Source organism: Lepidochelys kempii, chromosome 5, assembly GCF_965140265.1.
Source record: "Lepidochelys kempii isolate rLepKem1 chromosome 5, rLepKem1.hap2, whole genome shotgun sequence".
NCBI lineage: Eukaryota > Metazoa > Chordata > Testudines > Cheloniidae > Lepidochelys > Lepidochelys kempii.
Window position 1 is genome coordinate 38,124,405 of NC_133260.1, and position 24,613 is coordinate 38,149,017.

The 24,613-nt window shown below is 37.5% G+C and overlaps 1 protein-coding gene across 8 annotated transcripts in view; it reads right to left on the minus strand.

Moving 5' to 3' along the window:
- PDE4D (phosphodiesterase 4D) overlaps positions 1-24,613 on the minus strand; it is a 769,499-nt gene that overhangs the window by 344,996 nt on the left and 399,890 nt on the right. Inside the window, exon 1 of one of the 8 annotated variants that reach the window (XM_073343993.1) lies at positions 11,643-11,842. The exons of the other annotated variants lie outside the window; for them this stretch is intronic. Coding sequence (XP_073200094.1) covers positions 11,643-11,767 — 125 coding nt within the window. The 5' untranslated portion in view covers positions 11,768-11,842. Of the gene's footprint in view, positions 1-11,642; positions 11,843-24,613 lie in introns of those variants that run through there. 8 annotated transcript variants of the gene reach the window in all.

Sequence of the window (24,613 nt, forward strand, 5' to 3'; positions counted from 1 at the left end):
AATAGATTCATGAATATATTTGTGAATAAACATCTGAAATTTGATTCACTGTTATTGTGGAATCATACTACTCATATATGTTCAGGCTCATAATGTTTGTTATTTGTCATTGACAAACAAATCTGCAAACCAATAAATGACAACATTTATATAATAGTTGGTTTCACAAATACTGTTTGATTAACTCTACTTTTCCCATATGAGAAATTCTGTTGGGAAAATACAAACTTTGATCATTCAATAATGACATGTGACATGGTCTTCATATTTAAAATCCACAAAGAATTAATGCTAAAAAAGGTGTAGCTGAGATAGAACACTTTACAATATGCATATTCACCAATATCCATTTTCACTTTAAAAAACCTGTTTGCAAATCTATTTTGCTGGCTTTTTATAACCATTTTTACTTTATCTACTTTTAGCAGATTAATCAGATTTCTCTCATTGGATTCTAAGAAAAAACTGAAAAGCAGCTTTCATCACTGATGTACATGTATGACAAAATTGCTTCCAAGATAAACTTTATTTTATTTTATTTGCCTACTAATGGAAATGGCAGACATCTGATGTCACCGCATTCTTTGCTGGAACAAAGTTTTTTTTCTATACTTCTAACTATGGTGTAACAAATTACCTAGTATACAGAGCCATCAGAATTCTGTAGTGTGTTTTTTCTGGAATTCAGTGTTGCCTAGATAGAGGCCATTTAAAAAATATCAGTACTTAGTTTCACTCCATTACTTTCAATGAAGAAGAATGTGTCAAGTCAGTGTCTGGTTGCATGCTAAACCAATTCAGAGGAAAGTTACTTGTTTCGGTCTTTCTGACTGGTTTTATTAAGCCCTTGCTGTTGGCTATAGACTTGAAAGTGGAAAACATTTTTCACCAAAATAGCAGGAAACTGCCTATTTTCTCTTTACTGTAAATCTGTGGTAGATAAATAAGTATAAGATACTTCTAATACAATATTACCTTACATATTTCCTGATAATATTTTCACCAGTTTTACACTCATATGATTCAACTGACATCCTGGTGTAAATGAAATCAGACTCCAGACAAAGACTAAATCTGAGGTATAGCGTGGTAAGGTGATATTGCGTTACACTGCCACACAGTGAGGAAAAACAAATAGATGCAATGCAACATGAAGTGACAGCTAGACACTGCAAAATATTTCAAACAGCAAAAGGCAACTTCAGATGGTTCGGTATTGGTTCAGATAAGGCATTACAAATTTGAAATGCTTCTCCAAAGTTTGAAAAATTGTCCAAACTTTTTGGAAGTCCCTACAGCGACTAACATGTTTTCAGATATGACCCATTTTCCTAGTCCAGTCAGGACGAAAGTGACAATATGTAAAAACTTTAGTCTTACATTTGAAAAAACAGCCATTTTAATGAGCCATATTCTAACAGCAATAAACTACTTCTGGGTGTGCATCAATAATCTACTAATGCACACTGTGTCATGCCCTATTGTTATAATGACAAGGCTATCTTTTTCAACCTAGTCTGCATTCAAACTGGGCTTTGTAAGTTTCCTTTTTAAAAAAAAAAAACAACCACCCTTTTTCCAGCAAAGGTTTTTGAACAAATAGATCATTACGGATACTTTAAAAACACAACCATAATTTTGACCTTTTTTGCACCTTTAGCAAAAAGGTCCCCAGAATGTTTCCAGTAATTCTGATCTGTTGAAAGAACCTTGAGAAAAATGTATTTTCATCTTATTTTGAAAAAACAAACAAACAAATAACTGGCCCACACTTCCTGGCCATATCCTATCGCCTTTACAATTAGTCAGGCTGGCTGAAAGCCAGTACTTGCTTAAAATTATTGGCACCTGTGAGAAGATATTTTATTATTCTGCTTTGATACCTACAGTCTATACAGCAGTATGCAGACGTGCACAGGAGAAACTATAGACTTGGAGTGTGGCAGTATAGAAAAAAGGTCAAGATTTTCAAAAAGGGTGCCTAAAATAGGTTAGTAAGTGCATTTTTAAATACCTACATAAGTGGCTGACTTTCAAAGGTGTTGAGCACCCAACATCTCTGAGAGAAGAGCATCAATATGCTACAGAAGTATGATTAGTAGTTATGACCCTGATCCTGCAAGAACCACCACTCTGGACGGACCCATGTGCCCAATTATTGACAATATATGAACTTCCTTATTACTCTTTTTTTTCCTATTTTGGTTTAACTGGAAAGAGCAGTTTCATTGATTTTCTTATATTCGTAATTTTTAGAAGAGTTTTAAAAAAATTAGGGACAAAATCATTTAAAATAAACTGAGAAATACCTGAACTGCAAAATTCAGATATGCATTCAGTTCTGAATTCTGACGTTTGAGGATTTGCATTTGGGGGTCTTCTATTTGACTCTTCCTATTCTTCATTAAAGGGGCACGAACTAGTCTATCTTAAAATTGTATGCCTGATATGGTTTCAAATAGCCCCTAAGTTTAGTAGAATTGAAAGAAATTAGAGAAAAATATTTGTCCTTTTTTTATTCTCTCTCTTGGTACCTATAGGGCCCTCATCATGCTAGTACCTGAGTATCTCACAATCATAGTCTATCCTGACAACACTCCTGTGAAGAAGGAAAACATTATTCCCATTTTACAGATAGGGAACTGAGGCAAAAGGTAGATTAAGTGACTTGCCCAAGATAACACAGGCAGCCTAGGACTGAGCTGGGAATTGAACCCTTGCCTCCTGATTAAGTGCAGAGCCCATCTATTTGACCATTCTAAATATGCTGTTTTGTACATGTTAGCGCCCCTTTGGGTATTAGTCATTTTCATTGTTTTCTTCATAGTGAATTGTACTTCTTGTCTTATGCACAGCACACAGACTCCTTCCCAGGCTCTTTGCCAATAACAGAAGCAGCAATACTGAAAATATAGAATCAGCAGATAATCTAAGTAGATACGTAGGAGTGTGGAGAGGAGGAAGAGGAAGAAAGGTGAGACTAAGCCTCTAATGGTATTGTTGTCAGGCCCACACAAAAGACCCTTCTAAATACCAGCAGGAGAGCAGAAAACCCCTTATAATTTTTAAAACTTCTTAAAAATTCTGTGCATGCTATTTAAAGTGTGCTTTATCAGAAACTTTTGGTTTCTGAAATCAGCTTGAAAAATTCACGTTGACATATGTTATTTATTGTTCCATCTGAAAGATGCCAATGTGTTACCGATACTCTTCAATTGAGTCTAGGTTCTAAAGAACTTCTGCTCCAAATATTTGCTAATTTCATAAGTAAATCCATAAAACAAAATGTTGGATGTGATAATTAAAATAGTATTGCCAAACCAAAGTAGTTGATTAATCAGGCCCCAAAACTATGAGACTGGTATAACCAAAATAATTAATTAACTAAATAATGTTGAGGGTTTTTTAATTTGTCTTTTGACCCTTAAGGGTGCAACATGGATCATATTTTCAAGCTTTTCTCTTTCTCTAAAAAAATGAAAGCCAGGAGCCTCACCTAATCATAAGCCTCAAGGAGCTAGGAATTTCAGAAACACCAAAAACTGTGATACCCATAATAAAACCATTAGATTTGGCAACACTGAACTTAAAAGCAACTAGCTGGAGTTCGCAAAAAGAAAAGGAGTACTTGTGGCACCTTAGAGACTAACCAATTTATTTGAGCATGAGCTTTCGTGAGCTACAGCTCAAAGCTCACGAAAGCTCATGCTCAAATAAATTGGTTAGTCTCTAAGGTGCCACAAGTACTCCTTTTCTTTTTGCGAATACAGACTAACACGGCTGTTACTCTGATAGCTGGAGTTGTTTTTCAAACTGATCTGTGTTTACAAATTCAGAAGACTCAGTGAGTTGCATGAAGCAACAGCCTTTCTTCTGGTTTTTTTTCTATTAAATATAAATTTATATGAGAACAGCTACTATCACACTAATGGCATTGCAGCATACGCAATAAAAATAAAAATCATATTCACTATTTATGCCCTGAAGAAAAGCTCCTGTTGTATTTCTAATGCTGACTACTGAAACAAAATGATCAGTTAAACCATGAGAACAAATGTTCTCAGAACACTGAAAGTAATTGGTCAAGAACAAGAAGTTTTTAATCACTTACTTTATTAATGGCCATTGCCTGTCTGGGTCATAAGTGAGAATTCCAATAAAAACACAGGGATTATATACATTACATCACCCTCCATTTTGCCATGCCCTAACAAGAAATTAGGACTGTTCTGATTACCTGACTATAAGTGAAGATAGAAAACTAAGTCTGTTTCAGAGATACTGAAAAGAGTTAGCTTTTCTCCACTCTTTCTTCAAGGCACACAACTCACATCACAAAACATCACACCTTTGGGAGTGGAGGAGAGCGAGAATGTGCAAGAGAGTGAGTGGTGTGTGTTGTCTTTACAGAGTCGGCTCCTACAAAGCGCCTATTTGTTTTTTACATTAAGAAAGACTGGAAAATAAAAAATAAGCTATTAAATTAGTTGGTTAGAATTCAAGGGACTTTTCCTACCAAGAAAAATTTTATGGTAATCAAAATTAGGATGTAAAACTTTTTCAATGTCTAAAACTTTTTCAATTTCAAAGTGTAAAATGTATTTATGTAACACTAACGTATCAAAGTAGCATTCATTTTAAGCGCATTGGCAGATTCATATCTTGTTATCTTCAGAAGCTATGTTGCCCAGTTCAGAGCCATAGCAATGCAAACTGCTGGCATAATAAAAACAGCTACGCAAAATTGAATTACCGGACAGTAATAGGCTGACCTCCTTCCCCAGTATGAAAATGCTGAAGTTATAAAACAATTTAGGTTTAAGAATGTATCAGCCAATGATTTTTAGAGGGGATTCAAAATAATTAGAGCATCAGGAACTGATAGTGATCTCAAATCAGGGCAGTCAGGAGTAATTCACCTGAACTGAATGGAATTACAGAAGTGTAGAACCAGCATGAGATCAGAATCCTGTCATCGGTGTTTAAAGAAGATTTATAGGGACTGATTCACTTATATTGTAGTAAATCAAGAGAGACATAATTGAAGCCAGGGTAGTTTATACTGGTCTAAAACCAGTCTCAGAGAAAAAAACCAGAGGCCTATAATAGTTTTAACAATATGTTAAATGGGTGTTGGGGTTGGTCAAGATTATCTATTTCATTGTTCAAATATTACAAACTTCACATTACATGCACACTACTAAAATAAAAACTTCAGGAGTGTATTTTGTACTATAGGTATATTGAAAAAAAACACTCTGAAAAACACAGGAACAAATGACATACTAACTAAATATTGTATGTTCTTTTGCAATGGAACTACTGCACACAGTCCGGCTATACCGAAAAAAGGACAGAAGACACCTGATATGGTTTTAATCAGGCTGCAACTTTATTATTAATAGGCGTCTGGGACTATCCGGCAGATAAAAATGTATAGTGCAGGTAACCCCATGTTCACTCAATATCTACCTGGGGGGCAGGTGGGTGTTTCCCTCAGCCCTTCTTTTTCCATTCTGGCCCCCCAGCCAACCACTCCTGGGAACTTACCATTCCCCCCTCGAACAAGAATTAAGGTGGGCTATAAAAAAAGGGGGTTTGCTCCCTGCCATATGAGTCATAGGAGCCCCAGCCCCTCCCCCCGCCACACCCTGTTCCACTCCTTTAATCAACACCTCCTTTTTAAGTCCTTTACTAAGCCATTTATCTGCTCACTGTATCCCTTCCCTATGGAGTACATGCACTGGACATCCGCCCCACACTTATGTGATGAGTTGTGACATCATAGCCTAACTCCCATCCGTACTCACCATAACAAAGCCCTCCCTGTACCCTGTGGGGAAGGTGAACCCCTCCCCCCACACACACACACACTCCACCTAGGCCAATCTGGTGGTGAGGGAAAAATTCCTTCCCAGCCCCCCTTAGAAAGGAGTGACTAGCATGATGCCCAGAGCAGGTATTCTGCCACCTCCAAGGGGAGGGAGGGTGGGCACTGCTCTGTCTGGTCTGGGGGAAAGGGGCTCCTCCTCCTGCCAGGCTTGCTCCTTTTCAACTCCCCAGCCCTTCTGGTCCTAGAGATGAGTCAGCATTGCCACATTTACCATTCACCCCTTTTGCAGTAACCTCTGAGCCTCTCTCTCCCTCCCGCGCCCATAAAGTGCTATTCCTTCTCCCCAGGCAAGCCGGAGATGCCCTCCCCCCACTTCTCCCCCCTGCACCCAAAGGTGCAGTGTGGTCATTCTTCACCTCACTAAAAAACAAGTCAATCATCCTTTGTAGCCAGTAAATGAAAAAAAAAGAGGAAAACCAGAGATTGTTTATATATCTAACTAAGAACCACATTTTAATTAGTTTCCTTTTTATTTAATTCTTAATTTCTTTCTCAGAACATGATGTGCTTTTCTTCATGGTTCACTACAATGATGGCTTGCAGTATGCTGTGGCTCACTGATTGTTTCTTTCTATTTTTATGGACACTAAGACACAACTAATATATGAGCCATAGTCCAGGTCCCAGCTCCCACCACTGTATTATTACTATTGAATCATTTCCATGGATACCATTCTAATCATTTCCATGGATACCAACATGCTTGATGATCTGACAAAAATCGAAATATACTCAGAATTAGAGCTGTGGGGGACCTGGAATTTTTGTTTCACAAAGAGTTTTGTCATTTTGAAATTTCTTCTGTTCGAGAACAAAATTACCCATGAACCAAAATCCTCCAAAATTGTATTTCAGGTTAATCAATACATTTCATGTCAATAAACTTAAAATGTTTCATTACGATTTTTTTACTTTTTCATTTTATATTTTATAATACACAATAAATACTGAAATAGAAAAATGTTTTGTAAAAGAAAATCATGACAATCCATTCCAAAAATCATTTCAACTTTATCAAAACTTTTTTTTTCAGTTTTTGTTAATGAATTTTTGTCAGCGGTGACACAGTTCTGCAAAAGGTTTCTATTTCAATGAATCAACATTTTCTGACATAAAAATATTCCTTTGGAAAATTCATACCATCTCTACTCAGAGCCTTTTCTCTGAAAATGGGGAAATATTTATCTGATGTTACTAGACAATGCATAATACACAGAATTTCATAATCAGAAATCTACATGCTTAACATCCTACACTTTGTAAAATAATCAGAATTTACCACTGCATACAAGGGAACCTGCAGTCAGAGTAGGTATTCTTAACCATAACTCCATAGCATGGATGTAACTATCCCTCAATCAGGTAGTCATGACAGTATCTAGCTCTGGAAAAGGTATGAGGAGGGGTTTAAGCCAGGGGGAGATGCTTACCCCCTCTACCTTGGCACATTTTGCATCAATTACCTTCTCCATATCTGGGCTAGCTTTCAATTTATTACCACATGAAAGACTTGGATGGGAAGCTCCTTGTATACCGGACAGCATGCTCAGTACAGCTTTGAGAGGCAAATGCTGGCCTCACTCATATCCCATGCAATTCGCATGGATTTCAAGCCCTTATTGCTTAAACTTCTCAGAATTCATAAAGCCTCCTGAAATGAAGAGGAGGTGTGGAAAGGCAGGAAAATACATTTATGGTGAATGTTCCATTTATATGGCACATTATTGAGAATTCAAAACAGAATTTTGTTTATATAAAAAATGGATATTCTGCTGCTCATCTGTTTGTATAACCAAGATCTGTTTATGTCAATTTCAACAGAACTCACCTCCACAAACATGCCGTTTTTCACAATTTCATGGTAGTAATTCAAGAAGTGACATACAACCCTGGTAATTGAGCCTTTGGACACTGCAGAGTTTATTTTCTGTATCAGCCAATTCAGTTGATTTATTTATTTAGGTTTATCCAAGCTTTTAGGTACCTCTTATTATAAAACAGGCAACTACAAATTTTAAAATCTACTAATTCAGATCTCCAGTTACACAACACACCAACTAACAGATTCTGCCAGTGAGAGAAAAATAATCATCCTATCCATTTGCAAGGCTGCACCTAAAACTTCCTTCAGCCTACAACTCAGCCACACCTCTCTCAAACACCCAAGAAAAGAGATGGCTTGCAGTATGCCTAGAAGGTTTACAAATCCAGTCTCGGGCAAACTTAGTTTGAGCATCTGTTGTGGAGTGCAATTTCCTTATTCACTCACTTTAAGGCTGCTTCACTTGAGTCAAGATCAGCACTAAGGTCCCAATCCTACAAATACTTAAGTATGTGCATGACTTTGATCATACGAGTTCTTCCGCTGACTCTTCACTCTTTTATCTTCTTCAGTTAAACAAAAAGTTTCTAACAATCAAATTTTTGGCATAGAAGCTCCTAAATTATACAGGACACTCTCAATCTAGAAATTACATTATGTCTAGAAATTCTTTACCCATTATATTTACAAGTAACACATATGAATATTGTAATTGAAATGACTGGGAAATGAGGAAAATATATATTTAACGTTGTGTATCTGACAGTACTGTGTGAATAGTGAGTTTCCCCCTCCACTGTTTCAGTCAGTCCGGCTGTGATCCTGCATATTTCACACAGAACCCCACTAAAGATGATCGGGTTCCCACTGAGTGGAACTTGGAGGGTCAGGGTCTCAGCCATTTTACCCCATTATTTGCATGAGCTTTTCCAGACACCATCAGATGAAAGAAAAATTACATTTAAAAATAGAATAATAAACTGGCTAGGAGACTCAGGGTAGCTGCAGCACCTGAAACTAGTTTAAATTCATTTTTTATACTGACTTGATTTTGAATTAAGACAAGGTGGGTGAGGTAATATCTTTAATGGGATCAACTTCTGTGGGTAAATGAAACAAGTTTTTGGAGCACCATAGAACTCTTGAGTTGTCCCTTCATACTTAAAAGAAAGTTAGTAGGAGTAGTATATAGTACTAAATTGTGCCAAGTGCTTTATTTGACTCCCCAGTTATTGAAGTGACACATTAGCTATTAACATGAGCATCTCAAATAGGATAGATGTAGACTAAGGATCAGTTCTTCCTTCTAATATACAGTGCTTTATTAATTCCTAAATAGTGGAAAGCCACAAGAAGTTCTTAGAGATGAAGCACAATGGGTCCTGGTCTAAAACTTGGACTCCTAGATGCTACAATAATATAAATAATAAATAATGATGATGATGATAATCACAAAAGTTGTAAAGAGTAGAAGAAACAGAAATACATCCCCCCACCAAGAAGAGATGGTTTAATGGAGGAAAATATCCCTGGCTCACTCCTACAAATAAAACACGGCTCCTAAACAACAGGAATAATAATACCTAGCTCTTATATAGGATTTTTCATCAGTAGATCTCAAAGCGCTTTACAAAGAAGGTCAATCTCACCTGTGTTATGCTGCATATCTTGTAAAATTCAGTTATGAATTTTACTCCAGCTGAGGATCTGACCCTCAGGGCATATTGGTGTAGCTCCGCTGACTTCAATGGAGTTATGTCAACGTGCACCAGCTGAGGATCTGACCCTGAATGTTTAGTAGCTGGTTTAGAGGACAGAGTAATTTGTTCTTGTCTAGCACTGAAGACAGGGCTCCAGCTTCAACAAAAATAAACAAAATTCTAGCATAGAACTTTATATCCTCTCATCCTCATGTTTCAGAAAGGAAGCTGCAAAAAGTATGAGATGTGGCTTCTTCCTGAGGACTTTTTCTCAGTTTGCTTTGTAATTTAAAAAGTCCATTTACTGTTTGCTGATGTGCATTTCTATGCGCTGTACAAATGATACCAAACCCTAAATCTTCTACATGCTGTACTAAACACAGATTAAAATGAGCCTTAGTCAGCACATTGATTAAAGAGAGTGGAAAACTGTTTACTTTTGGGAAGGTTACAGTGCGTTCCATGAACTTCCAAACTCCATACCCTTAGGATTTTTCAATGGGATCTCTAATGGAGCACTTTGTTTCCATACCAGACTCTGAATTCCCATACTGTGTTATTTCAAGTCACCATTCAAAACTAACAATTTTAAAAATACACAGAACTGCAGATTACAGACGGTCATTTGTTACTGGAAAATGCATTCACGAATAGAGCTTTCTCCTCAATGCATCTAAGAAATAAATGTTCAGCTCTCACTTTCAACAGTTTTAAAGGAAATATACCAAAACAATAGCTGAGTGATTTTGCATAGAAATAATAATACAAATTAAGGCTAAAGCAATGCCTCAATATCTTAACAAATAGAAAAATTACTAGAAATATTACTCTGAAGTCACACCGATGTGTGCTGAGTTAGTTGAATATGAAAATAAAAAGTTGAATTAATATTTTAAAAGCATTAATCTCATTATTAGATATGTGCTCAAAAGGTGTACTGCTGTTAAAACTGGATCAAAGTTTCACAAAAGCTAAGTAAGTTTTAAGCAGTTATCACATCATATTTTTAAATCTCCACATTAATCAGCTAATTCCATAGAAATCTTACCTATGACATTTTCATCTATTAACCGAACTGTCTAAGTTTATGTGATATATTACAGGGCTTGTGATGACGGTTTTAGATTTCAACGGTGAATACTTTGGAGGAAAGGGCTGGAGGAAGGGAGCATTTCTGTCAAGAATCCACTCGTCTCCCCTTACCCAAATGAGGCAGAGTGTTAGGAGAGCCTGATTTTTCCGAAGCAAATCAGAGCTCTTGTCCAAACTGAAATGATGACTTTTGATTTCGAACCATACAATTAGGCGGGTGAGAAATTGATATTTCTTGACATGTTGCTTCAACAACAACTTCACTCCAGTCCAAAAGGAAGCCTCCCCTTCTCCTCCCAAGGTCAGGCTCAGTTTGAAAAAGATGGACTGGAAAGTGAATGTTAAATTTGCTACACAAAGAAGAACTCTTCCTTTAGTATAGACATACCTCCCTGCCTTTTGAATCTCAAACACATAACACAGGCTATTAAGTAAGAGAGAATGTATGTGTGCACACTGGGGGAAGGAAAATGACAGCAATATGGAGCTTTGCCATAGAACTGCTTACTTTATAAAGAAAGCATCTAACAGGATGTTAATGCAATTTCTAATACGGTGGTCAACAACATTTAACAAACAGATTAGTGAAGATTACTTTGAGTTCTTCCATCTTCTGAAAAAATGTGGAACAAACCTTTTAGACCAAACACTCCATACAATATAGAAAATTTGAGAGCTAGAATTAAAAAGCAATTTACAAGTAATTAAATTCTTAGTGTAAAATCTTTTTAAACTTTCAGTCTCATTTGCCTGAGGTTAAGAAACACTAGTAACCTTAGTTTTCTTGAATTCTAAAGCTTTACTGTTTCCTCTGAGAAATCTACTTAGTGTATTTATATAGCACCGCAGATAGAGTATTGTATAATAGGTAAACATGCTGAATAACTAATTAAAAAGTATTGTGTCTGTCTAGAACAGATATACATTTTTATTAATTTGAAGTTAGAAGTTTCTAGCAGGTCTCTTGTATAGGGTTTGTTTTTTTTTTACAGCTCTCTTTATGGTTCAGTTTTGAATACAAAACAAGTATCTATAGACAATGTACCTTCTCCCTCACCTCTTTATGCTTTAAAGTGGCAAACTACAGGCAACAGAATAAAAATATTTTGTTGAAGAATAATAAAAAACCTCATACCGTCTCTTCTGCTGTTTAATATCAATTGGCTTGTTAATTGCATAAGGTGATCCATGAATGTAAGCACTTCGGAATCTAGCCACCTTCTCCAAAGTCAGGTGCTCACAGCTGGAGGGTAAACTCATTTTATCCAATTGCAAGCAGTGCAAAGCTAATAGCCAAAAAGACACATTCCTGGGAAAGCTGGAAACAAAGCGCTACGTAATAAATTTTACACGAGTGTGCAGTTCAAATATAGCTTAACACTCCTTTGCTTGGAAAGGAAATGCTCCTCTTTCTTCAGCTGCTGCATTCACCCTCCTGGATACAGGAAGCTGGCTGCTTATTTCCATGCAGAGTCAAACTCCAACCAATTACTGGTTCAGCAGATGAAGTGGAAAGGCTCTAGCTTCACAGAAGCTGTTTTCCCCCAACCACCTATCTTCTTCTGGTAGAGAGAGAGAGGGAGCACAGCTTGATCGATTTTAAGTCCAATCGCTAAAGACTCACTGACTGACTTTACTGAGTAGCAAAAAGAAAAGGAGTACTTGTGGCACCTTAGAGACTAACCAATGTATTTGAGCATAAGCTTTCGTGAGCTACAGCTCACTTCATCGGGTGCATCCGATGAAGTGAGCTGTAGCTCACGAAAGCTTAAGCTCAAATACATTGGTTAGTGTCTAAGGTGCCACAAGTCCTCCTTTTCTTTTTGCAAATACAGACTAACACGGCTGTTACTCTGATACTGAGTGGCACTAGTTCAGTAATTAGGGTTATTTATGCAGATAACAAACACTCCTTTGCTGGGTGAGAAATGCTCAGCCCAGTGGTACATTTCAAATGGTCAAATTATTTTTCAAGCACACAGTATAAACTCAAAATAATTATATTTGTATATGAAAATGATTTCAAGCCATACCCTATTTAAATCAAACATTAGAAGTCGAACATAATGATGGTCATGTCTGATTTACAAACTTTTAAAAGGGAAGCTTTATTGCTATAAAATGATTTATCATTATACTGCACTATATTTCCCAACCACTGCAAAGCAGCCCGTCGCACATATTTATGGGTTCACAAAAGCTGGCAGAATAAATTGATTGTTCGGTTTGTTGGCAAATTTGGAAAAGTAGAAAAAATCTTTTGGGGTCAGACTGAAGACAATTTTATTTGGCAAATTGAAAAGTAAAAAACAACTGTTCCGGGTCTAATGAAATATTTTGTCTCAACAAAATTAAAATATTTCATTTTAATATCAACAGGTTTTGATTTTTTTAAAATAAACTGAAAGGAAAAGTTATTTCAAAACAAAAAATCAAAATGTTTAATTGAGTTTTTTTCATACGTTTTGTTTCTGGAGGGGTTTGGGTTTCCCTCCACAAAACTAACAATTCAGGAAAACTGATATGTTTTGGTGTCACTGAATCTGCATTTCTCACCTAAAAAAAAATAAAAAATTCAGCCACAGTTTTTTGCCTGGTTCTATCAAGAATACTGGTCTTGAAGGGGTTAATGAGGGCCTATGAGTAGAATCACCCTTGCCTCATTATACCAGCAGCAGGAGTCAATCCTGGAGCAAGGAGTTAAATAAGGAAAAGCTCAGATTAGTGGGGGCTGGCTGGTAGAGGGAGAAGACCTCTTGGGCTAGCCCTGTGAACGAAAGCCTGGCTGGGGCTAGAGACTGCCTTGTAGCTGCCCGTGAGGAATCACAGTCATAGAAATGTAGGGCTGGAAGGCACCTTGAAAGGTCATCAAATCCAGCCCACTGTGCAGAGGCACAACCAAATAAACCTAGTCCATCCCTGACAGGTGTTTATCCAATTTTACAACCTCCCTTGGAAGCCTATTCCAGAACTTAACTACTCTTATAGCTAAAAGTTTTCCTAATATCGAACCTAAATTTCCCTTGCTTCAGATTATGCCCATTACTTCTTGTCCTACCTCCTCAGGATATGTAGAATAACTGATCACCATCTTTTTAATAAGAAACCTTTACATATTTGAAGACTGTTGTAAGGTCCCAGTTCTGTCTTCTTCTCAAGACTAAACATGCCCATTTTTTTTTACCTTTTCCATATAAATCAGGATTTCTAAACCCTTTATCGTTTTTAGAAAAGGAGTACTTGTGGCACCTTAGAGACTAACCAATTTATTTGAGCATGAGCTTTCGTGAGCTACAGCTCACTTCATCAGATGCATGCCCACTCCATACGGCTAAATGCAGTGCCTTGCATAATGACAGGTTTCAGAGTAACAGCCGTGTTAGTCTGTATTCGCAAAAAGAAAAGGAGTACTTGTGGCACCTTAGAGACTAACCAATTTATCTGAGCATGAGCTTTCGTGAGCTACAGCTCACTTCATCAGATGCATGCATGCATGCTCATACATCAGATGCATGTGAGCTGTAGCTCACGAAAGCTCATGCTCAAATAAATTGGTTAGTCTCTAAGGTGCCACAAGTACTCCTTTTCTTTTTGCGAATACAGACTAACACGGCTGTTACTCTGAAACCTGTCATTATGCAAGGCACTGCATTTAGCCGTATGGAGTGGGCATACATCTGATGAAGTGAGCTGTAGCTCACGAAAGCTCATGCTCAAATAAATTGGTTAGTCTCTAAGGTGCCACAAGTACTCCTTTTCTTTTTGCGAATACAGACTAACACAGCTGTTACTCTGAAATGTATCGTTTTTGTTGCTCTCCTCTGGACTCTCTCCAATTTGTCCATATCTTTCGTAAAGTGTGGTGCCCAGAACTGGACACAATACTCCAGCTGAGACCTCACCATTGCAGAGTAGAATGGGACAACTGACTTCTGTGCCCTACATATGACATTCCTGTTAATATACCAGACCAATTCTCCAATTTGTCAAGCTCATTTTGAATTCTAATCCTGTCCTTCAAGAAGTGTTTGCAACATCTCCCAGCCTAGTGTCATCCGCAAATTTTATAAGCGCATGCTAAATGCCATTATCCAAGTCATTAATTAAAATACTGAGTAGTACTGGAACCTGGTCTGACCCCTGGGGATCCCAGTAGATTGCCCTTCCAGTTGGACAGGGAACTACAACTACTCTTTGAGTACATTCTTTCAATCAGGTGTGCACCCACTTTACAGTAATTTCATCTAGACCCCAATTTCCTAATTTGGTTATGAGTCGTGATACTGTGTCTTAGCAAATCCATGGCTTGCTGACCATTCCTTATAACCTTATTATCCCCTAAGAGTTTACACATTGATTGTTTAATAATTTGTTCCAGTATCTTTCTGGGTATTGAAGTTAAGATGCCTGGTCTATAATTCCCTGATCCTCCTTCTTTCCCTTTTCAAAGATAGGTATTATGTTTACTCTTCTCCAGTCTCCTAAGACATCACTCATTCTCCAGGAGTTCTCAAGGATACAGATTCTGAGATTGCTTCAGCTAATTCCTTAAGTACCCAAGGATGAATGTCATCAGGCCTTCATGACTTGAATAGAGCTAACTTATATGAATATTCTTTATCCTGTTCTTTCCCTATTTTGGCTTGTGCTCCTGCACCCTTATTCTTAACATTAATTGTGTTGAATATCTGCCTATCATTAACCATTTTAGTGAAGACTGAAGTAAAATAGGCACTGAATACCTTAGCCTTCCTATGTCCTAGCTCTCCTTCCCCACTATGTAGATGACCTGCACATTCAGGTCATTAAAGAGCTCCTGATGGACCCATATTGGCCTCTTATTAGTTTTCCTGTGTTTCACAGTTGGATAGTTTGCAATTGTGCCTTTAACACTGTCTCCTTGAGAAACTGCTAGCTCTACTGAACTTTAACCCTTAAATTTTCTTCCCATGGGACCTTAATTATGAGTTCTTTGAGTTTGTTAGAGGTTGTTTTGTTTTTGATTTTTGAAGGTCATTGTCCTTATTCTGCAGCTCTTGCTCCTTCCTTTCCTTAGAATCATGAAACCTATCATTTCACCCCTTCTACCCTCAGATTCACACCCAATTCCTCCCTGTTGGTCAGAATCAAGTCTAAAATAGTTGTCCTCCCCAGTTCCTTCCTTCACTTTCTGAAACAAAACTTGTCCCTAATACATTCCAAGAATATACTGGACATTTTGTGTTTTGCCATATTACTTTTCCAACATTTGTCTGGGTAGTTAAAGTCTCCCATTACTACCAGGTCTTATGTTTTGGATATAAATGCCTCATCTACCTCCTCTTCCTGATTTTGTGGTTTATAATAAACCCCTACCATGACATCACCCCTATTTTCTCCCCTTTTATCTTTTTCAGAAACTTTCAGCTGGTCTGCTTCTCACCCTCCTTCTGGATCTCAGAACAAGTGCATATACTGGATCAGCTGGGGCTAGAGTCTAATTAGAGACTGCCTTGAAACTGTCTGGAAGGAAGGATCACCTGGGTCTAGAGCTTAATTAGGAACTCCTAATGTCAGAGCATCTTTTGGGGCAGTAGCCTTAGTATAGAATCTCATTATGCAACAGATATATCAGAGGTCAATTCTCTTAATGTGTGAAGGTGCTACACAGAATTCAGGCCTGATTCTCACATCCACTGTGGGTGCTCTGAGCCATGCTAGTTTTACAAAACTGCCAGACACCCAGCAAACCTGTTTACTCAGGATCCCCCTTGAGGAAGAGGAGTTTCTGGATGGTATAGAGCTGGTATCGCAGGCCTAAACCATTTCCTTTCTCATTTTTTAGTTTGGAAAGTATATCTAGAGAAAGAGGGGCATAGCTGGGGCACGCCAACAATTCCCAACTTCCTTACTGTGCCTTGGAGTCACAAGTAGCCAAGTCTAAGTTCCACCATAAGACATAAGGCAGTTCTCATTTACGTCTATGGCTGGCTTAACCCCAAGACTGAGGATGGCTGTAGGCCACGTTTTATCTTCATCTCTAGGTCTGTACCAAAGTGCAGCACAGATGGACCAGAGAATCTGGGCCAACATCTAATGCAACAATTAACATGATTAACTTATTATGACCAGAATACTGACCAACTGAAGGGTAAAATAAAGAAACTAGACTAAACAGTTTCAGTTTAGTCTGATTATCAATATTGTTTATTGTGCAGAGTCTCTTTTTTAAACAGGTTTCCATTTTGTTTTATACTTTCTATTGTTTACATTAATCCCACAGAAGCTTGAAAGAAATTTTCATTCCCGTAGTCATTTAGATTCTCTTTCCATTAGTCAATATTGCTTCTATTTTCCTGTATTTCCAATTATACTTAAAATAAATACTGCTTTTTTGTCAACTTGCTCATTTACACACCAACATCCAAAATGCCCAAACCTCTCTGAAAATACAGAAGATTACATTAGTTAAGTCCAAAGGAAGCTTAAGACCACAGACATTATTTTGCATGCTTTAAATAAGTATTAGTATTACCTTGGACTTTGTTGCTTACTGAACTGGTCAGAAAATGAAATTTTCATCCCCTGGGAGATTTGACATTTCTAAATTTGTTTACCTTCTGAACCAGAACAAAAAGCTAAAATTTTGAATTTTTTCTTGGAATGGGAATTTTTAAAATATTGATTTGGAAAATTGAAACATTTTGTTTGGATGACAAAATATTACAATATATATTTAAATATAAGTATTAAATATGGTATATTAACATATTATAATATTAAATTATAATATAAAGTCAAAACAAAATGATAGTCAAAATGAAACATTTCAACCTCAAAAATGAAATGAGAAAGTCAACAGTTTAAACACCATCCTGATGAAAAATTATTCAAAATCAACACTTTTCTGTGAAACATGTTGATTTTGACAAAACTGCATTTTCCTATTGAAAACAGTTTCTTCAAAAAACTTTGACCAGCTGTAGTTGGTTATAAATCTGATTAAAGTGTGGAAAGAAAATAATAGATTAAAAAGCAAAAAGCTTTTTTATTTTGGTTTCCATTTGATCTTCCTTTTTGTGCCTGCAGATGATAGTGTGTGTGTAATCAGTGTATTTTGATGTCTGACTCCCTGATTGCATCTGCTCATTAAGAAGTTAAACCTTTACATTACATTAATGTCATACACTGCTATATGCTTCTGCAAGTTATGGATGTAAAATAAGAGCGTCCAGGCTTCAAACTGTTACCCCTTGGAAGCTAAAGGAATGTTTATATTGTAGTATAACACTAACACATCCACTCCAAGAGGCTATAAGATACAGAAGACGGCCAGCCTCTCAGCCCACACAAGTCCTTCCCTCAGATGACTTAGACCTAATAAGCTGCCTGCTTGTCCCAGTATACCAGCTTCTCCACATACTTTCTCTTTTGCTTTCACCAGAGTTGGGGCAGAACTGTGCAGTGGCAAGGTTCTCTTGCCACTGTCTAGAGCTACACAAAAATGAGATTAATTATAGGTAAAAGAAGCATCCTGCTGCTAAAATACCAGTGGAATAGTCTTGGAGGGGTTACAATTGACCACTTCACTGTGCAAACAAGCAACAGCCTGTGAAAAGCACAGAAAGCACACTACTCTGTGGCTAATGTCTCATCTGAGGCAGAGGTCTCAGAAGAATAGTGTGTGACATCAGCTAATCAATTTTCTTCATGCACTTTCGTAACAGAATGATAATCCCAGAGCTGTAGGTGTCAAAAGTGGCAACAGTCAGTTAAGAACGAGACAGAAGGTTCCCAGGCCCAGGAAAGAGGGCAGAATGTACTAAACCTCCAAACTCAGCAGCTCCAGGAGCAGTATAAGTATGTAAACCAAGAAAGTCTGATAGTTGTCCTGCACCTGTATATTAATAATGTTTATCCTTAATACAGCATATAAACTAATTTTCTCCATATTAGATAGTTGAATAAAACCCTCAAAATATTTGTTGCTGGTTAAAAATTAATCGAGCCATAAAATGGATTAGAGATGGTATGTAATATCAGAGCAGGCGAGACCTATAAAGAGTCCTTTGCTGAGAATCCCACCTTTATCATCTACATATATAGTGTACTGAGCTGGCAGAACAAGATAATACCCAAGCTGTTAGGATGTGACTTTGCACATGCACAAGGTGGCCAGACCATTTTGTTAAGGCACAGAACAAGCACTGAAGGATATAGATGGGTCATCTGGAAGCATCATCTCCAGAATATCTCTTCTCTATGCTGACACTGGCAGCTGCTGCTGGTCTGGTCTGCGATGAGAGAGAGAGAGTTCTGTCTGGAAGTTCACAGGGTATAAATCCCTTCCCTTTCCTAGCTCCACAACCTCCCTCCCAGTGTTCCTGGTGGTTCAGTGTCCCCACCGGTTCAATGTCCCACCTAAGCTGGTCACTTCTGGTTCCCCCTTGGTTCAGCCAGGCGTTTTCCCCGTTGCCCTATAACCCAAGGCCAAGAAGGACACTTAAAGGAGCTATGGCCCCTTTTCTTCCTGCAGGCCAGCCAAAGTCCCGCTGCATTCAGTTGTGGTGAACATATTTTCTGTGCGGACATTGGCACCATGTGCCAACTTTGATTTCCTCACTTTTAGAAGCTGACAAGGTTCCTTCCCCACTCTGCACTCTAGGGTACAGATGTGGGGACCTGCATGAAAGACACCCTAAGCTTATTCTTACCAGCTTAGGTTAAAAACTTCCCCAAGGTACAAACTTTGCCTTGTCCTTGAACCCTATGCTGCCACCACGAAGCGTGTTAAACAAAGAACAGAGAAAGAGTCCACTTGGAGGCGTCTTCCCCCAAAATATCCCCCCAAGCCCTCCCCCCTTTCCTGGGGAAGACTTGATAAAAATCCTCACCAATTTGTACAGGTGAACACAGACTCAAACCCTTGGATCTTAAGAACAATGAAAAAGCAATCAGGTTCTTTAAAGAAGAATTTTAATTAAAGAAAAGGTAAAAGAATCACCTCTGTAAAATCAGGATGGTACATACCTTACAGGGTAATCAGATTCAAAACATAGAGAATCCCTCTAGGCAAAACCTTAAATTACAAAAAGACACAAAAACAGGAATATACATTCCCTCCAGCACAGTTTATTTTACCAGCCATTAACCAAAAGGAAATCTAACACATTTCTAGCTAGATTACTTACTAACTAACAGAAGTTCTGAGACTGCATTCCTGATCTGTTCCCGGCAAAAGCATCACACAGACAGACAGACCCTTTGTCCCGTCCCGTCCCCCCTCCAGCTTTGAAAGTATCTTGTCTCCTGATTGGTCATTTTGGTCAGGTGCCAGCGAGGTTACCTTAGCTTCTTAACCCTTTACAGGTGAAAGAGTTTTGCCTCTGGCCAGGAGGGATTTTATAGCACTGTATACAGACAGTTGATTACCCTTCCCTTTATTTTTATGACAGAAACTAATGTACAACTATAAGTATTTGAACAATGGAGGAAAGCAAGAGATGGAGTTCAGAAGCAGTTATGGCCACCAAGTTTTAAGTTGCACTGTACCAGGCTTCTAGAAAATCCATGAAAACTATTTGTGAGTCAAACGGTATGTAACAGTTAAGAACTGGCCACAGCAGAAGCTGCTAATTTCATGGTCAATAACATTACAAGGGCAAAAACTGAAGAATACAATGACTGCACCACAACTAAGGTGGTGCAGAGTTTGTCTGGGCTTACCCAGGAAGGGCAGCTCTGCTTTGTGTGTGGGGGGTGGTGGTGGAAAGAGGTCAGAAACTGCTGTAAAAAATGGTGCTCGGTGGTCAGCTTTGCAGCAATGACTCACCCGCACCTCCAGGAATGTGCATAAAGGTATAAAACCAGGGTGGGACAAGTCTCTTTGTTCCAAATAGCGGTCTATAAAGCTTAAAGGAGAACTGCCCACCAATGGAACACAAACTCCATGTGTCAACAGCAAATAGTCCTTTTACACAGGGCTACAAGGTAGCAATTTAGTTCTAAATTAAAAACGAAATCTAAATGGCAAGCAAGGCATAATTAAAAGTAAAATAAGACAAATCCTAAAGTCCGTTCACAGAGGTTGCAGTTCTGACAGATAAGCTTAGAAACATCCATGAGCAGTTGGCGGTCAGGTAGAATTTGATTTGAACTGGTTAAGTGAGGGAGGGAGGGAGGGAGGGATTGTGTGTGTGTGTATAGGGGAGGGGGTGTAGAGAGTCTTGTAAATGAATCAGTTGTGTGTCATTACTGACACTTTTCCTTGCCCCTCCCCCGTTTTAAACATGAACCCTCTCCAGCAGAACACTGAACATGTTCCCCTGTTATGTGCCAGGTAAACCAGGTTAAGAAATATTGATTCCAGGCAATATACATATGTGACAGGGGCAGGCTGTAGCATGGTATTTCCATGTAAATGATACAGATAACATAAATGAATAAATGAGACCATGTTCATATTCACCAGTTTAATATATGATCATGTCTTTAAACTTTTTTTGGTTTTGGCTATGACAAACACATGCACACAGCTCTGCATAGCTCTCATACAGATTTCACCACGGAGTAATTCAAAACCGGACCCAGCATCCAATTATAAACATAGATAACCAAATCTCAGGATTATTTCTGAAGCACTTTAATAATAGCACTTTATAAGCAAAAAGTACTGGAACTTTAAAAGACATACTTTTATTTTAGAAAAGATGCACAGGATACCAAAAAACACTTGAATGAAGGGCTACCAAATAAGGTTACTACAGTGTACTCAGAAATCAAGAACAAGAAATCCAAACAGCTCCGAGAGTCCAAAAAACCCCAAGGACAGCTGCCAAGAGGTAAATTCTTGCCAATATTCAGCAGTTGGGGAGTGCTGAAGAGCAGGAGTTAGTAAAATCAGTTAAAGCAGTTTAGAAAAGTTGCAGAGAGCCAGAAAATACTTTTGTCAATCACTGAATATAAAATAGGGAAATAGTTTTAACGGGTTCAGTTTAGTAATGCACAGAATATGTTCCACAAATAATCTTGTCCAATGTTGATTAATGTTCCTGGTGCTTCCTGACATTCTAGTTGAGAAACCTGCTGCCAGTACATTAATTTCTGCCAATAGAAAAGAGTCTTCTCAGGAGCTGAACTGGTGGTATGTAGATTAAGAACCACCTCCTCACGTTCTTAGAATGTAAGCTTTTTGGGATAGGGACAGGGGCAGTCTTTTTTTTGTATATGTATATACATGGCCTTGCAGAACAGGGCCCCATACCCTGATTGGAGCCTTTTCGTCAAGACTGCAATGCAAACAACTAACTACAACTATTGTTATTCCCTTATACAACACCGCATATGGAAAGAAGTGATTTTTAGTACCGTATCTTAGGATCTGGTTCTTTCCTGTTGACAAACACACATTAAATAATTAATTATGAGCCAATAAAGAACATTCTGGCAGACATTGACAAAATGCAATATACAGCATTGCTTACACATACATAGAATGTGTCACAATTTAGCTCATTCCTGGAAAAATATAGTTGTGATCTACTGCTGCTGGATCTACAGAAAAAAGTGTGATAGGCTGTGAGTGTAAATAATTGAAACTTCTATAAAACTTCTATCTAAGGATCTCAAAGAAGTTAATTACGCCTCACAAAATGCTTTGAGGAAAGTATCCATATTTTACTGATGGACAAACTGAAGCACAGAAAGTTTAACACCCAACAACTCTAGTAGGGCTTGTCTAAGCAAACCCAAAGAAAAACGTATGTGCTATAGTCTGTCTGAGCAGGCAATTCTTAAGCATGCAGAGACAGTCATCTAATTCTTGCAGGGAACTAAAATGGTACTTAAAAGGAAGCCTTTTCTTCTCAGTCTAGAAGGGTAAAATGGGAGCTCAAACTTCACCTGATTTGAACTTATCTGAAAATGAAAACACCATTGGCATGATCCTGTTTCAGATAACAGAATGTTTTGGATAGGTGAGGCATATTTACCGTATGTAAAATTCCATACTAAAAGCTACCCTCAGGGAATGTTAAGATCGCAGTCAAGTCAGAAAATGTCAAAGCTGCACTGAGACTAACTGCTCTCAGTATTGCAATCAGAGCCATGTGGAGGATAGATGTTCCATTTCACAAAGGATTTTGAAATTTCAAAATTGGTCTTTGTTCCAAATCAGAATGAAAACTGAAAATTCTGAAGTTCTCCACAACGGAAAATTATGAAAATAGAATGTTTAGGGCCAATTGAAATGTTCCAATTCAATAAAATGTAAACATTTTGTTTAGATTTTTGACATATTTATTATTAAAAAAATGAACAAAAAGTTGTTTCAAAATGAAAAATCAGAAGTTTTCATTCTGAAAATTGTTGGAACTTTCCCACCAATTTTCTCAAACAAAATTCCAGTGAAGTCAACCCCATTTTGGTTGACTATGGAAACATATATTCTGACAGAATATGGTTTTGCCAAAATGTCCTTGACCAGCTGTAATTAAAATACAATTTAATTACCTGATCACACACTATTTCTCAAATACTACGCATGACAGTAAAGTTTTTCCCAGCCACACACTTAAAAAAATAATAAAAACTATACTGTATATGTTCAGTATGTGATTTTTCAAAGATAACTTAGTTAAATAAAAACCCCATTTCTCTCTAACATGCAAATACCTAGTTTCTCTAAACACTATCAGTAGAACTTTGTGAGGACTGTGGAATTGAGGAACCTTAGATTCTAGGGCTTTTATTTTATTTGATTGTGTTATTTTCATAACACAAGAACCATAGGTCACCAAATGAAGGTAAAAAAACAAAGAAAAGAAAGTATTTCTTTATACAATGCACAATCAACTTGTGGAACTCTACCAGAGGATGTTGTGAAGGCCAAGACTATAACAGGGTTGAAAAAAGAACTTGATAAGTTGATGGAGGATAGGCCCATCAATGGCTATTAGCCAGGATGGGGAGGGATGGTGTCCCTAGCCTCAGTTTGCCAGAAGGTGGGAATGGATGACAGGGGGTGGATCACTTGATGCATCTGGCATTGGCCACTGTTGGAAGACAGGATACTGGGCTAGATGGACCTTTGGTCTGACCCATTATGGCCGTTCTTATGTTAGCACGATGCTAGTAAACCTACTAACAACAGAGTCGATTCCCCTGGCACAGGATTATTGTGGATGGAAAGTCTTCCTGCAGAAGGGCTACAAAGTATCCCAACTTCTCCAGCTTGAGGCTGGTCAGTGGTGCCCCCAAAAGGGAAGTACTGATTGAGGAGCTCTTCTTCAGGTCTCTCTCACCAACAGACGTTGGTCCAATAAAAGATATTACCTCACCCACCTTGTCTCTCCAATATCCTGGGACCAACACGGCTACAAGAACACAGCATATATAAAAACCTTGTCAACCACATGATAAAGATTTGTTCAGTTTATATAAAAATAGATGCTTTAGAGTTGTATTGGGATATTTTCTACAAACTGGTGACTTTAACTTAGTCAGATTATTGTTATATTATTGCTTATTTTTTTCTCTTTGACTTACAAAAGTAAAAAGCCTTAAACCTAGTCACAACTTTCTGTGGTACTTACAAGTCAGAAAATTGTTATTGGGTGGGATCCTGATGTATTACTTTTTTATTTTTTAAAAAAATATTCTATTAAAAATATTGATTAACTTCAAAAGATATTATTCATGAGTAGAGCTGGATAAAACTTTTTAGAGGAATTTTTTTGCCAAAAATGCAAATTTGGGTTGACAAACATTTTATGAATTTGTTTTGAACTTGCTGAATTGTTTCAGTAAAAAACAAGAATTCAAAAATATTGAAAAATAATATTTTTCCATTTTCTAAATGAAGTGTTTCAATTTTTAATTTAAAATGACTTACTTCAATTTTATTTTTTTAAAGTTTAAAACATCAAAAATGAAATGAAATATTTTGTTTTAAATTGAATAAAATGTTTTGTTTGCCCCCCAAACATTTTGGTTTTTAACATTTTCAGTTCACTGAAAAATTCAACAAATTTTCCTTTTGGGTTGACCTGAAACTTTTTTGGTTTGGCCAGCAAACTGAAAAATCATAGCTCTATTAATGAATACTAGTGTCTTGTCATCTAAATATAA